The sequence below is a fragment of the Amblyomma maculatum genome, chromosome 10 (genome assembly GCF_055883805.1).
Source record: "Amblyomma maculatum isolate TAMU_Amacu chromosome 10, ASM5588380v1, whole genome shotgun sequence".
NCBI classification, from domain to species: domain Eukaryota; kingdom Metazoa; phylum Arthropoda; class Arachnida; order Ixodida; family Ixodidae; genus Amblyomma; species Amblyomma maculatum.
This window is the reverse complement of record NC_139353.1, coordinates 72,920,614-72,936,794: the sequence shown is the minus strand read 5'-3', so window position 1 is coordinate 72,936,794 and position 16,181 is coordinate 72,920,614. Positions and strand designations below refer to the sequence as shown.

At 42.9% G+C, this 16,181-nt stretch overlaps 1 protein-coding gene across 1 annotated transcript in view; it reads right to left on the bottom strand.

The window, feature by feature from the left end:
• LOC146176788 (cyclin-dependent kinase-like 4) overlaps positions 1 to 16,181 on the bottom strand; it is a 67,357-nt gene that overhangs the window by 4,964 nt on the left and 46,212 nt on the right. The window contains exons 4-7 of the mRNA XM_084581040.1: positions 13,455 to 13,527; positions 12,044 to 12,134; positions 8,210 to 8,407; positions 3,741 to 3,823 (exon numbers count right to left, since the gene is read on the bottom strand). Coding sequence (XP_084437166.1) covers positions 3,741 to 3,823; positions 8,210 to 8,407; positions 12,044 to 12,134; positions 13,455 to 13,527 — 445 coding nt within the window. The remainder of the gene's footprint in view (positions 1 to 3,740; positions 3,824 to 8,209; positions 8,408 to 12,043; positions 12,135 to 13,454; positions 13,528 to 16,181) is intronic.

Sequence of the window (16,181 nt, the reverse complement as noted above, 5' to 3'; positions counted from 1 at the left end):
TGGTTCGGTTGAAACTGTGCAACATATCCTACTTGAGTGTCCTGCGTACGCTGACCAGCGTGTGCTCTACAAATATAGCATGAAAAAGCTCTCCCCAGTGCCTTTAACAATGGACATTGATTTAGGTCCCTTAGCCTGCCCCGGGAAACAGATACTCGCAATGAAACATTTATTTACGTATTTAAAAGGCAATGGACTTTTAGACAAACTTCAAATTTCACCTTGAATGTTACCCTTCGGCATTTTTCACGCTGTGAACTCTATAAGCACATTTATCGGACTATGCATTTCATCATTTAATTTCTTACCATTACTCCACGATGCCCCTTAGAACACATTTAATGGCCCATTTAATCACCCACTTCATTTCTTTAACTCTTCTCATCATTCTTTTTCCATCTTTACCTCCCTAACTCTCTTTCCTACACAGAGTAGCATGCCAGTGAAATTTAAAAGCTGGCTAAAATCTCTGTTCTTCATTAAAGGGTCTCTCTCTCTGACAGTGTGCAAATAGAATGTTGCACATTCGCGATGCTAGGCATTTAAAAGGTCTAGGTGCGACTCTGCGAGGCAAGATGAAGCATCCAGTATGTGTGTAGTGCGAAGGGCGGCAGAGGTAATCAGAGGTAGATGAATCCACTCATCATCAACCCTCATGAGGATGACAGTCATTATACGAACGGGAGCGGTGGTATTTAAATTTGGTCAACGAGAAGAACGGAAACTGACGTTGCACAATACAGCATTGGAAGATAGCGTAAATGGCGTGTACCGCAGGAAGCCCGACACACCGGCGTCGTCGTCAGTGTCGCCAGTGTGTTGGTCTCCATTGGAGACCGTAAAATATCACCTTTAATGAAAATATATCTAATAAAAAAACAAGGAGATGCAAGGGAACTTCTAAATGAAGTAATAATTGAAGGACATGCTCCTGTTGCATAGAAAGAATATTGAAAATAAAACTGGTAAATTATGATGCGAAATGGGGTTGCAATGCACGCCTTGTGGCTGCAAGAATTGCATTCTACACAAAGTTAATGAGAGCTCGATGATCGCGTGTGTCAGAAGGAGATCTAGCGAATGCGCTGGAATCTTTAACGTAGTGGTGCATCTTGAAAAGATGAACTAAAACTAAATGTAATTGAGAGGACGCTAATAAGTGGTTATTAGGCTCATTGCGTACAAATCCCAATGCCATCAAAATGAAAAGCTTATGTGAATAGAAAGAAAAGGTTATAAAGGTCAAAGAAAGTCATCAGTCACATGAAAAGGAGTGGTCGTGAACGACAGCTTTCAAAAGGCGATGGCGAAGTGCACGGATGCTGTCGCGCTCTGCCATTAAAGGAAAGCTGAAACAACTTTCAAATTGCATAAAATTTGGCAAATGGAAAGAAAGGCTTTTGTTAACCATGTGTGCCAAGTGTTTGATTTCTTTCAATAAGAAAAAGAAAATCGCTTATTAAAAAAGTGCCATGGTCAAGTTCTCGTCACTGTTGGGAGCGGCGGGGGCGGGACGCCGAAACTGGGAAAAAGGCACATGTGACGTCAATCTTGAAATGCCGGTCATGTGCCGGCCGGGTTGGTTAGGATGGCCGCGCTTTTTCCACGCTTTTTTCGATCCATTGCGCGCTTTTGTGATCGACGGATCATCGCAATCTGCTGTTGGTGACGTTTGTATTCTCCAGTTTGGTCGTCCTGTGTTGAAGGTTCTGCGTGTTCAAAAATTCTACGAGGTCAGCCAGCAAATACGCAGCTGCTGCGGAGTATCGTGCCGCACACTTCGACGCCCTCCGCCTAGTGAGCGTTTTTTGCTCAGTTGTAAAATAAACGTCGTTCGATGTTCGCAAAACATTTTCCTCGTGTCATTTGAAAATAAACATTCTATGTGAGCATGGGAAGTGACTAGTGGATATCAACATGGCTTTTCGTTGTGCAAACATTTGTGGTCCAGGCGACATGGTGCTTCAGAGCTTCCCATGTGATAAGACACTTTCAGAGCAGACCGACTCTGTCATGAACGAAAAATCTTGCCATCGAAATCAGCTGTATTTGCAATGTTGATTTTCGTGGCGCTGATGATCATCGAATCTTGGCATCGATTGCGGCCACTTGGGATTCCAGTTAAAGCAGCGCAACTGAAGTCCTGGGCTGTTTTGTCATTGTTCTTGCACATAATTAGGCTAATATCGTTGTTTCATGACTGGCTTCATCATCGTTACGCTTAACCGAAGATACCGAACTTAAAACGCGATTAGCGGCTCACAGTTGTTACACAGCTCGCCGATATATTCGGCTACGTGAACAACCACCAATTGGGTACAGCAAACAAAATGCTTGATCGGTAGAATGAAGCTGAATTTGCGATGGTCATTTATAGCGCAGTGTCTTTTATAGCGAAGTGCTGTACGGCTCGTGCGGCAACAGCGCGCTCAAGCATTATTCGAAGGCAGCACTGTCTCCACATGCTGCGCCGGCCACACCTTCCGCAAACTAGCGTCAAGAAAGCACTTTCAAATTAATTATTAACTAATAATAAGTCCAGGAATAAAGAAATATGAAAAATTCACATTTTTCGAAGATCGCTGACACGTTGTGAGAAGCTGGTAGTAGTGATAACTTCGGCACAAGCAAGTTTCTCTTCACCGTAGCATAGGAGCAGTAGCCTGTGCGTCGTTGCTCATCTGACCTTGTATTCATTACCTCCGTTGCTAAAAGGGTGGCGTAATTATTAATATCTTCGTTTTTTTTTTCGAGACAAAATGGTTTACAGTAGCCAGTTCCATGAGTAGCCCGCTAACTACCGTGCTGCTCGATTACTAAGCGTCGTCTGCCGTGGCGCTAATGCGAAATAATATTGGCATAGCGACGATCAGGGAAAGCGCTCGGCCAGAGCGCTTGTGCGCCGAACCCGCTGCCGGCACAGTTCCAGTGAGCTCTCCTCATCCCGCGCTGCAGGTATTGCGCGCCTGCCTGATTTCATGATATGGCTGCAGCCAGACCAGATGCAGATTTTCGGCGTTGCGTGGAACAGCGCACCGCTCAAACTAAGCTGCAAAGACGGGACGCGCTGCTGCTGCAGTACGCGTGCGTTTGTCGTTACCCCGTTGGGAGATATTCGAAGGTTGTATAAACGCGATATGGACTCGGGTTGCACCATATGCAATGCCTATTCTATTTATCGCTATTTAGACGTGATTTAGTGTGTAAAGTGCAATTGTTAAAGCGGGCCAGCTCATGGGCTCTTCGCACTCAGGTGCCGATTTCCGACTCGAGCAAATGTACAGACTTCAATTTCGCTGTGCACGTACTCGACAGCCTCTTTCTTAGCACCGTGTTTTAGAACTGCTGGTTGTTTAAACGCGTACGGTAAGTGTCCGAGGTATTTCTTAGTGTTAGAATGATACAACGTATTAAATCGAGCTGTCAAGTCACCTGAAGTAACGCGCATGCAGTAGCGCCACCGGCCCGGCCTGGCATACCGATAATGACGTCACGTAAGGCCCAGCCAATTATGAACAACAGCGGCGTTTGCTTGGAGGTTGGACACAGATGTGCTCATTTTCCTGTAAAAACTGCCATTTGCATTCATTTCTGCCTTTTTTAAGCACGATAACCTCGTTCAGGGGACAAAAAAAAAAATAAAATGCCACACAGAAGTCATTTTTTTCCAAAAAGTGCCTCAGCTTCCCTTTAAGGTGGAGCATAAGTATTTCCATGTTTTTAGTTTACGATCAACTTACCACTACATCAGGGTCTGGAATGCTGACTCCCGCGAAGAAATCGTTCGTCTTGAAGATCTGCAGGTGCCTTGGTATCAACTCTCCTAGAAAAACAGAAAACAAAAATGCAAAGGTCGGTTTATCGTTGTGTAACGCGAACGCATGAACTTTAACTCTGGAGAGACGCCAAACAGTGTTATTTCACAGACACTCTATCTTGAGGGGCGCTTTTTTCGGATTGTCTTGAGGACGATAACTAACACCTCCCTCAGGTAAAGGCTACCTCTGTTTAGACGTACTGGTAAAGGCAAAGGAAATTAAAATACCTACACGAGCAGTCTTTATGTTCAGGTGTTTATTAACGCCCAGAGGTAAACGAAGTTCAAAGAATCTACTTGAAAAGCGCACCCCTAAAAACCTGATGCATGAAGGGGGGCGGTTGATCTCTTAGTGCTCCACTACTATGAAGATTCCCGAAATTAAGCAAACATTTCGCACAACAATGAAGAGATATGACATTTGGTAACGATGGTTGCCGTACTTTATATACAGGCGATCGCATAGGGATTTCCAAATACCGAACAAAGGCTCCGAGTGGGCTCGATATTGTCTCGGTGCACGAGAGATGTCCCTAGTGGTTGACTGCATGCCCTTTTTTTTTTTCCTTTCTTGTTTGCGCTATCGCCTACACCCACCGAACCTTTCATTCAGATTTCCTGCCCTGCTTTTGAAGCGAATGCTTCACTGGGCTAGCTGCGGCACGTTTCGTGCACGCCACAGTTTGAACTTCTGCTGACCTTCAACCGCGTGCCTAGTGCCGCTAGGCCAGTTCGCCGCCCGCTTTTTCTTCGCCCGTGTGGTGCACGGAGTGGACGGCGCTCCATACTTCTCCTGCTGCTTCGCTTCTTTGCATCGCACATCTGCTTCCTCTTCTTCACACACCTGGCAAACTTCATTCATATTGGTACATATCGCTAGTCTCCGCGGAGCGCCGCACGTGATGTATCATTCGACAAAGTTCCCCATCAGCGACTTTTACTTAAACTTTCACGATTACGCATTAGCCCTCTAGTATTGGAATTGATACGTAATTTTCTGACTAACCGGAAGCAATTTGTGTACGCTAACAAACTCTCATCGTCTTGCTCCCCAGGCCTCTCTGGCGTTCCCCAAGGCACTGTACTTGGACCCTCGCTCTTCCTAATCTACATTAATGATCTGCCTAGTAACATTGTTTCTAACATCCGCCTATTTGCAGACGATTGCGTTATCTACCATCCCATCCATAACCGTTCCGATTCTAGCAGTCTTCGAGATGACCTTAAACGCGTTGAAGCCTGGTACGACAAATGGTTAATGTCTTAAACACTAATAAAACGTCATTACTCTTTTTTCATCGATGACAGCACTACAACCCTCCAGGTATGTCATCTGTGGCTCCGAAATTTCATCTGTCCAATCATACAAATACCTTGGCATCACAATTACTAAAACACTTAATTGGTCTGCACATGTAACGAACATTGCTAACAAAGCCAATTTCACTCTTGGTTACCTCCATCGAAACGTGCGCCTCGCCCCTGCCTCAATTAAAGCACTAACTTATCTCACGTTCGTTTGATCTAAGCAAGAATACGCATGCTCAGTCTGGGACCCTCATCAAACTAACCTTTGTACCATCCTCGAATCAGTTCAAAATCGCGCAGCAAGATTTATTTTTTCAGACTATTCTAATCACTCCAGCGTAACTGCTCCTAATCTCAGGCTCACCTTACTAATCTCGATTTGAAACGTTGCATCTTTAGGCTTTGCCTCGTTCATAAAATTTATCACACACCACTTGATTCTTCTGTGATATTACCAGCTCATCGCTTCTCAAAACGCACCAGCCATCCCAAAGTTGTCTACCCTCCCCCAGCGCAGACCACAGCTCATCTTCGCTCGTTCTTCGTCAAAACTGCTCGGGACTGGAACAATCTGCCAGTCGACTTCGTGCACCACTCCAATCCATCTCAATTCAAGGCAGCCATCGAATGTATTTTCAAATGAAATAGCAGCCCATCCCTCATGTAATACCCTATTCCTGGGGCATTTGAGGTAGTGATAATAAATAAATCACTTGTCTACCCACCTCATGGCGCGTGCGTGCGGCTCTTCAGCTGCAGCGGCGCAGCGGAGGATGTAAGGAGTGGAGCAGTAGCTCACCATCGAAGGCGGATATGCACGTTGGAATATTGCTGCTAGGATGCTGCTAGAACTCGTAGTGCAAGTGCTTGCTTATGCGCGCCTACTAGCCGAATTTACTCATCTAGCTTACATCGGTCCTCGCAAAGAAGCGTCCCTTAGGAAAAACAGCAGAGAGAGCTACACGAATGGAAGACATTGAAGAGCAAGAAGATAGACTTTAAAAGTGAAGACGCAATTTGGCGAAGAAAATGGGAATAAAACAACATAGAAACGACTTAGTACTACTACTGCTTTGGCTTTGTATATTCTGGCTTTGCTGAGATAGGCCAGCGATTTTGTTTTATTATAGCGATTCTTCTGTGTCACCTCATCTTTTTTTGCGACCACCGTCTTTTTTATCATCCGCTAACCTCCACCATTGTTCTCTTTCAAAGCTTGTGATACTAGAGAGATTAACCTTACCGTGATCCGCGATCCGCTACCGTGATCCGTGACCGCGCGTTCCACTGCGCATGCCCAAACCCTCTTGACGCGGATAGATGGCGCTACATACTGGATGTCGGCACATGAACTTGCCGCGTCAGGACCAATGAGCTTGTTCGCCCCTCCCACGGACGGTAGAGAGTCACGGTGGCGGATCACGGCTCACGGTAAGCTAAATCTCTCTACTAATACTCGCTTCGCCAGTTACACCGCCGAAACCGGTCGTGCTGAGCCCAGTTCATCTCTACCCATGAATGAGAACCTAGGAGCTGTGCTCTAAGACTAAGCAAGAAAGACAACACCTGCTGTACTGATCTTGGCTTCGGGCACTTTTAGCAGTGTTACATGCAATGTATTAAGTACACATGATGCATGGCAGTTTATGAGCTCGGCCTTTGCTCTCGAAACCTAAACGCACGTAAGGCTCTGGTTATGCGGGCGCCAAGATGAACATTTGTACTCCTCTGGCAATATCCGTACTGTATGAACACACTGCAAGGCTACTACATTTTGTTCAGCTGGTATAAAGCTCATGCACTCATATTAAGCTAAGAGTGACTCGGGCATGGCAGTTATTCTATGCTAAGGGTGTCTTTCAAACTGCTTCGTCACTCTTCACGGAAAACCAGGGAACCGGTAGCCATATTGGAGCGCCGTTAAATTAAAATCTGTTCTGTTTCTTTATATATAAAAAAACACAGTTACCCATTGTAGTGGACTTTTTAAACCATGAATTAGGTAATATTCCATGTTTATCTCTTGCTGCGCGCCCTTCAAAAGATGGAAAAGCGTTCTAAAAGCTTCAGGATTTCAGTGGAGATACCTTCATTTGAAATAAAATAAATTGCCCTGACAGCGTCTCTCGGGCCTTTAAACACTTTAAAGCTATGATGACTGAACCCTCTCACCAGTCATTTGCCATAATTACAAACAAATTGCATTTTTTTTTTCAAACCAAGCTAATATATCACGAGAGACTTACGTAAGTTATTTAGCAAGCCAATTCAGCGGCTCCCAAAATGTTTCACCGAGTGGGAAGACTAATTTTATGATCACCGATAAATCGAATTCCTACATCCTAAATTCCTCCATGCTGTATATTTAGCTTAGCTTGAAAAACACTATAGTTTATATATTTCAGTACATTATATATCCTCCTTTGAGTGACGTAAATAAAAACCCTTTAATGTGACGCGGATCTCCATCTGTAAACCGCCTACCACAAATGTCTCCTCTCATCCTAACATAATAATACCAGAAATCTTTAATTATTTTGAAACATTTTTGTTTGCAGTTTGATTCTTTTGCAACTCTTTCATCACAAGTCTGGCCAGTGCTGCTGTTACTACATGTTCAATGTGCATATTGTACATTACACTCTACTGGAAATAAGAGCTCTGCAATACATCCAGTTGCGAAACTTCCCACAGCGCTCACGTTTCATAAAACGGCTGTTCTCAATGGCCAACATTTTTTTATGGTTGACGGATTGTGGTGGCGCCGGCAGCGATTAAAAAACATCTGCGTCTCAGTTTCAAACCATTTGGCAAAAAAAAAAAAAAATAAGCTTAAGAGATGAAGTGGCAAAATGACTAAACGTAACAACCGTAAAGATAGTAAGAAGGAAAACCAAAAAGAAAACAAGCGATTTTTCAGAAGGCAAAGGCGACAGTAGCAGGTAGTTTTCGTTAACCACTTGTAGGTGGCGCCACAATTCATAAGCACGCGTAAACTGCGCACTAAAGCTGGTTCCTTAAAGTAAATGTTTCTTACTGGTCTGATCGAAACGTTCTACAGGAAAGTGGAGCTATGAGCCTCACCAAGCGTCCTGCGTATGAGGTACAGCTGATCGACGTCCGACTTTCCAGGCCACAGCGCTTCGCCGCGCATAAGCTCGGCTGCCACGCAGCCTACGGCCCATACGTCAACGGGAGGACCGTATTGCGTGTCGCCCACCAGCAGCTCCGGCGCTCGGTACCATCGCGTCGCCACGTAGTCTGTGTAGTTTTCGCCAGGACCTTCACAAATGGTGCCGACAGAAATCAAAATTATTAGGCGGACATAATCTGCAACCAGAGCTTTCTCCTGCAAAGTGTTGCCTTAAATATTGCACAATACAGGAGTACTTTACAAAAGTACCACCACACAAGAAAGTGTTCACATCTTAATTACACATTGTGGCAGTGAAAAAAACATAAAACATCTCTGGTGCTCCAGTTGGGTTTTTCGTACAGCTGGAATGAATAACAACTTGATCACATTAGGGGCAAGCTACTCTGATAAAGCATCCTCTCATGGTTAGTATTTCTAATAGCAGGAAGACAAAAAACAGATCGGTCACTCCCACCACCTTGGATCTCTCACGACCACGTTTTGGCGAGCTAAATGTCTTTACACTACAAAATAATCTGCTTATTTCGATCTGATTGCACAAAAAATTACCTTCTATTATTGATGAATGAATTAGTGATGCAGCGGTAAGCAGTGACGAAGTGCGGGTAAAGCATGTACCTCACTGGTAAGAACGTTCCTCTTCAAATCCCGACATCATAACAATTTCCACCGGATACAAAAGACAAAATGCCGGTGGAAATTATACCCAAATTGGGAGGCTGCCTGATCCAGGCTACCAAAGCCAAAAAACATCCCAGCGGTTGGCTATCCCGGCCATAGTGCTAGGCCACTACCTCCTATTAAATGCACGCAATACCGTCAGGCCCTCAATCCATGCGAGCAATAAGCAACTGAGTAAACCGTACAGCGCAAAGAGGAAGGGGCCAAGGATATTTGTGTCTGGACAGACCTCCATTGGAAACTGAATCAAAGATTAACGCTGTAAGCTTATGCAGTAAGGCTGCTCTAGCAGGGCTGATTTAGAAAGCATTTTAGAAATCTGCCCTTATAGCTTATATTCAGAAGGCCAAAACACATGTACAATAATTAGGCGCGTGCTTTTTCTACTGCTTCGTGGTTTGTGGAATTATTGTCTGTAAGAATGCAGCTGGATATATAGAGCGGAGTTCTGCAGGGAATTTCCAGCTGCACAAATTTTAATAAAACGACTGCTAACACCAGTCATTTTTTATCTTTCATTTATCTTGCTGTACATGTAAGCCATTTGAAACTTCTGATCTTATGCACGACTTCTACATTAATGCTCACAACATGCTCACTGGCAACATTCACATGTCTGGGCTGCAAGATTTGGCAATATAATTATTGAATCATGCTTTGGATTTCGGATATTGATGTGATGTCCCTTCTCTCCTAAATACCTTAAGAGACGGGACGAAAAGAACTATAAATTACGAGAGCAATGAAATAATTACGCTCAAACCACAACTAATCTTTAACTGCCTCGGAAGAGAATAGAAGTTCACAACAGGCAGCGGGACATAGAAAGTAGTGATGGAATGCAGCTTCAATAAATTTATATTGACCGTATTTCAGAAACGCTCTGACCTAAATGCGAGAATAAGGGTTGGGTAGAGTGCCTATATGATGGCTACTCTCAGATAAACTAGTTTAAAAGTGCTCGTGAAAAGAAAAATGTAGAACAGCTGCGTCTTTATTGATACAGATGGGAAGCAGAAAATTAGAGGCTAACTGGAAGGATTGATCTTAAATATAGAACTAAAAAATTCAGGTATTAGGAGACATAACGAGAAAAGAGTGGTGTTTTTAATACCATAATCGAGATCACAAAGATATGTAAGTAGCAGGGCATGAGATGCCAAGGCGAGATAAGTGATCAGTATTAGGCACCTGGTTCACATGAGAAGGCAAGCGTGGCAAGATTCTACAGAACGTTCGGTTGCGATGTGCCAGATGACATTAAGAGTTCGTGGGGATAAGAAAAAGTAATAAAAGGACATCAAATGAACACTACCACAGGCAATGTTTTCTGTGCAGCCTCAGTATTAAATAGCTGTTGCATCGTTACAAAACTCCTCGTGCTTCCTTTCTAAAATACGTTGTTTTTCGTCGTCGAAGAATTGTAGTTTGATTTTTTTTTGTTTACCAAACATTAATGCCGTTAGGCTTGGTTTTCGCATTCAGTGTCACTCCAGTAATTCTTCAATTATTGTCCTGTGTGTCCGTTGTTATTTTCATTTTCTCTCCCGTGTAAGTAAATGTTAATCGCAGTGCCTCACGCCTATAGTTCTGTCATATCACCCAAGAACGCCAAAACGTGGTTATAGAAACAGTAAAAATATGAAACCTGAAGGACCTCGATTGAAATTTGAATTCTGAGGACGGAGCTGATAAGTAAGAGATTTTAATTGTTTATAATAATGTTCAGAGGACCACGACATCTCCACCTTCCATGGTCCACCCTGTACATTGCATTGCAGCCTCCAAAGACACTGGGCATCCATTTCCAATAGATAATACGCTTTCCTTGCGATTGCGAAAAAGCTATAGCTAACGCATTTGAGCGTATATATTTTAATCTAAACGGTATCGAACAGCTCCCGGTGGCCGAACCAAGTTTAGGGGACTATTTTGGAAAAACTGCGATAGATTGCGAGTCTATTCATCTGTTTTTCTACAAACAAGACCTGCCGTAATTCCGCTATTATAAAACAACTCAATTTCACGCTCTGGCTTCAATCAAATAATTGAAAACAAAGCTATGGAATTAGACGTTCTTCTCAACATTCTCCAAGGCATTATTGACAGGAGGCTACAGAGAATGCGCATAAGACCTTCTACGCTAACGCATGCGGTGTGTTATGCAGAACACTGCCAGAAAATTGCCATTCATTGTGCTGTATAGAAAGGGTGCAAAACTTAGTACCCCTTTCGCGATTCTCTGTCATAATAAAGGACGAGCGGAAAATTACACAGGGGCTTTTAAATAGAATTCTGAGAGCTGCAGTAAAGAGGACGTAAAAGCTGAAGTGCTGAATTTCTTGGCGTTCTCAATATCGCGTCAACAACTTTTGTTCATTTACGAAACACTACAAGCGCTTGTTAATGAATAGCACAAGAAAACTGTAAAGGGACTGGCTCAAGTACTTCTTATAAGTAATAAGTTTATAAGCACATTCTTTTAACCTAACGCCATCACTGTTTTAACTGTTCATTCATTTGCTCTCAAGATACCATCTGTTAGCCACCTTCCATAGCTTAGCAGTGAGAAAGACTGTCGCGTTTAAATGTCGCGGGATCGATACCAAACCAAGACACAATTTTATTCACTCACAACGTTTTCGTCAAAGCTTTCGTGCAAGCTGTTGAGCTAGTTGCATCATCGCGAATGGGTGGATGTCGTTAGTAATCATTTCCTTATTTTATACCTGCTTTAAACAAACATTTAATCTTGCAGACTTTTGCCGCATGACTATGCAGGGATATTCTAAGAACTTGTGAAACAATCTGCTACTGCTACATACCGGACAAGTCAGTTCCGAGTTGCAAAGCGACATAAAAAAGTACGTGAAGGCAAGATGTGTTACTGCCTGCCAAAAAACACTGTTATCAAGAGCATGTACTGACAACGAAATTGTCACGCAAACCAGCATATTTTATTTCGGTATTGAAGGAATCAAAATCCGCAATATAGATTGTGTGCATTTCCGCGGTTACATTTTAAGCGCTGAGCCTATAACGAATGATGAAAATAACAAAAGAAGTCAAGTTCCACTCACTTAGCGTCCTAGCAAATCCGAAGTCACAGAGCTTCAGTACGCCGTCCTTGGTGAGCAGGATGTTCTCTGGTTTCACGTCCCGGTGAATGCACTGTCGAAATGAGAAAGGCATAAAGCGCATTGTATATTGCTATGCAGGGCACGCGCACATGACCACCGTGTCATGAATAGCAGTAGAAGAATGGCAAAAATAAAAATTAAGAATTTCCATTTATTTATTTATTTCAAAATACTTATGGCCCAAGCAGGAGGGGCATACCAGTAATAATCACACACAGAAAAACAAAAAATACAATACACACTACAATTCGGCGAGAAAAAGGAATCATAACAGTAATAGTAATTATTAAAAATCATGACAGTATGACCTTATCGCTGCAATAATGAATACAAAAGAATTATATTTCGCAAACAGTGTCCTGCAACAGTACTTCTATTTCCACTACGAAAAGAGTACTAGCTCCCCTTGAGAAGAAAAAAGTAAACACTAGTTTCCAACCCTTAAGTCAATCCCGGAGACTAGTTCGATGCTGCTTCACGTCCTGCGGGCCTCTTGTTTGTTTTCGCGACATGAGGCAGCCTTGCTTCACGTCTCAGTAAATGATGTCCTCTATGATTTCTTTGCCACCTCTTTTTATCGCGTCACATAACTAACGAAATGCGCCCGCTTCTTCCCCACCCCGCCTTCGCTCTTCCTCTTCAGCTGACCACTACGGAACCTTGTGTATAATCTTCCATGCGTCATATTAATGTTGCGAAAGGCATAATTTCAAACATAAAGCTAGAATCCACACTAAGCGTTTTTTCTTTGGTCTTTCAAGAAGGACCACAAAAACGGCAGATATATCAATTTTGGAGCCATCGCTCAAGCAGAGGCATTTGGCCTGACATAGAAATTTAAAGGAGCTTCCTTCGCCTGCAAGAGCTTTCTATAGTAGTCTGTAATGTCGTTCACTCTCGATAAATACTTTCCTGCAAATCAAGCTATATTTCGATCTCATCTAGTGCGATGCTTTGTCCTCTGTGGCTGGGAGTGGCGTTTGCATATCCTTAAACTCAAATATTTCGTCGGACCGACTGTGTAGCCAGCTTCTTGGCGACGCCCTGTGTGACCGGAGAAGAGTGCCCCAAGATAAACCATTTCGGTGACTGGATTCCCTTTCTCTACCGAATACTAAAATCATGAGGCTCTCACCCTCGCCTTGTTTTGAGAATAAAGCCATTCGCGGAGTCCTTCAGGCATACAAAAATACAGCTGATTACAGGAAACGTAACGGGACTGTTTCATACAATAAATAAAGGAAAACTAACAAAACAAATACCCAAATGCACGTAACGCTTTACATGCAAGTTGGTTGGGACTTCAAGGTTTGTCCACAGCAGGCAAAAAGTTGAGTACCAATTTACGTACGTTGTGCATGTGGCAGAAGTTGATTGCCTGCAGCGTTTGGAACACTATCCTTTTGGTGAGCGCATCGGGAACGCTGCAAAAACATTGCATAGCAATCAATTGTTACCAAGCTGACAAACTTCCGCAGAATCACTCACATAAGCTCACTGAAGCCATCTTGTCGGTTTCAAAGGCCGCTGCAGCGGATGAATTTTTTTTCTTTGGTAACTATTTGCGCATCAGACTACCAGCTTAATTTTGATTACATTTATAACCTATTGTTACTTTGTAGCAGCGTTTTCTACACATTATGAGAGATGCTCTTTTATTACGCGATTACTTTCATGTAGTTCATTGGTTCGTACAGGTTTCGCATTGTTTATGCATCTGGACTTCAGTAAATAGAAAAAGAGCCTTTCTCCTCTAATTTTTACTTTATGGCAAGGCATGTATTGCTAAAAACTACATTTCAAATTTAATTCTGGAGACTAATATTTAGTGTTTAGACACTTCCTCCCAGGGATGTAATGAAAGTGGAGCAATTGTTGGTTATGTTCAGTTTAATCAAGATTATGAAACATGAAGTAATCCATTCATGTAAAAAAGGTGGACACAGAAGGAAGTAGAACCTTTTTCCCATGTACAAGGATTTGAAGGTGATTTGCGACGTTGATAGAAAGTTTTATTATAGCCAGTGTTGAAGTTGAAGGGCGCGAAAACCGTCCTAGCACTTCGGAAACTCCGGTGAAATAAAAAGGGAAATAAAGAACATTATTCAAAACTTACAGCAAACTTAAGCTGAAATTTTAAGAGCAGAGCGCGGTTGCAATATCGGGAATCATGTCGTTTGCGCTTTCCCTAGATCTTCATTTATTCAGCTCGAATAGGCTAAACTTAACAGGCTACGAATACACTCTGCCTGTCTCGCAATCCGAAAGCCCTGGGTTCGTCCCGTACCCCCACACACACCAATACAAATTTCTTTTGAGCTCCATTGGTTGCAGAAGCCTCCCTGAGATACCTGGGGTCTAACTGAATTTTGTTTACTTGTTTCTGAAGTTTATTGCTGCGCCGAGATCATACTCTCGCAATCAACCCGGTATCCTAACTATATCGCGTTATGCGGAAAACCATACAGAGCGTGTAAAGAACGCAGCACTCTGTGCATCTTCATGTGTATGCACTGAATGCATACTTATCAATGTAACTCAAACAATAAACAAAGAACAAAACACTGAACTTCAAAATCGCGGACTGACTTCTTACACGTAACATTAAAGTGGGACTGGAATACCACGAAGGTGGTACAACCGTTTTTTTTTCTATGCGGCCCTTTTTGTGTTCAATCGCCCAGCTTTCTGCTCATCAGACAGCCTTATTACTTCCGAAGTAAGCAAAAAACTACTCCTTTCCGCAGTCAGAGAAACATTAATTATAAATATTTATTAGTGCTCTAGATAAACATAGAAACACAGGAGTTAATCAATCGTTTATCATTCTGCTTTAAGTGATATGGAATAATAGTTCTTTCTATCAGTGAATCTTGCTTGTGCCTCCCATGCATGTGAAAGGAAACGGAAAAATGGCGAAGGGAAACTTCACTATCTATCCTAGAAAATATTACAACAGTGCAGAATATACCTTTCAGTCCGAAAGTATATGCCACTATACCAGACTCCAGACTGTGACATAATCACTGCGACTGCATTTGTTTCTCCTATGTAGCAAAGCAAAATACTTAGTAGATGGCATCGCTCTCTTAAACTTAAACTAATTAAGGTTTCACGTTACGCCTTAAAAATGACTAGAATATGTCATGCCGAAACTGATATTCCGCTGCTGTACCATTCAATAATTCGATAAAGAGAATTAAGACTGTTTATGTGGGAGCATGCGCAAGCGATTACACTGCTTTATAAAGTGGTGAGTCTAGCTACGTTGCATAGCGCTATGAGGCATGACTATGGCTATGCCTCAGAAATGGGCAAAGAGCTTTTACAAGCTACACATTACCATGTCCCTCTTTCAGCCCTCGGCTGCAGCCTTAGGCAGGGTCGCACTTGTGCTGGCATAAAGCGTAAAACATAATGAAGAACGTTTATTTCCTACCAAAGTGCTGAGAATCGTAGCAGAATATATTTCACTGTGATTTGAGGGACTACCGCACAATGACCCGCGACTTAACCCCGGGAGATTTCTAGGCTAGGCGGAGAGGAGATATATTTTTTTCTGAAGGAAAACATTGGCACCCGCCCCTGCAGAATCTTGCGAATGACGCAGTGCCAATAAAAACGTCCTGTTTTCTCTTCGCCCTAGTTTTCCCGCCACATTTGTGCATAAATATGCCCAGCGTCTCATTCCTGCGCAGTTCACCTAAGTTCTCTGGAACGATTCATTCTGCGTACTTCCAAGAAAGTACAGCAACTTTTAGAATGCAACGTAATGGAAACAAAACGTACGCTTTAAACAGTGAGCCATTTTCAGGGCACTTAAACAGACCGTATAATATTTTACTCGATACATGTTTTAACCGTTGATGGAACCATAGAACGTTATGCAGATGTATGAAGCTTGTTTTTATAACGCAATAACGTTAAAGGCCTCGTTACTCGAAAAATATGACATCGGCGTCGGTGCTGGGGACGGCGCAGATATGGTAAGTAGAAGTTCATAGGCATTGCTCTGGCAAGTAATAGCTGATAGCTGGCATCGCCGTGCACTGCGCCTTCGGTGCCTTGTACAAATTAA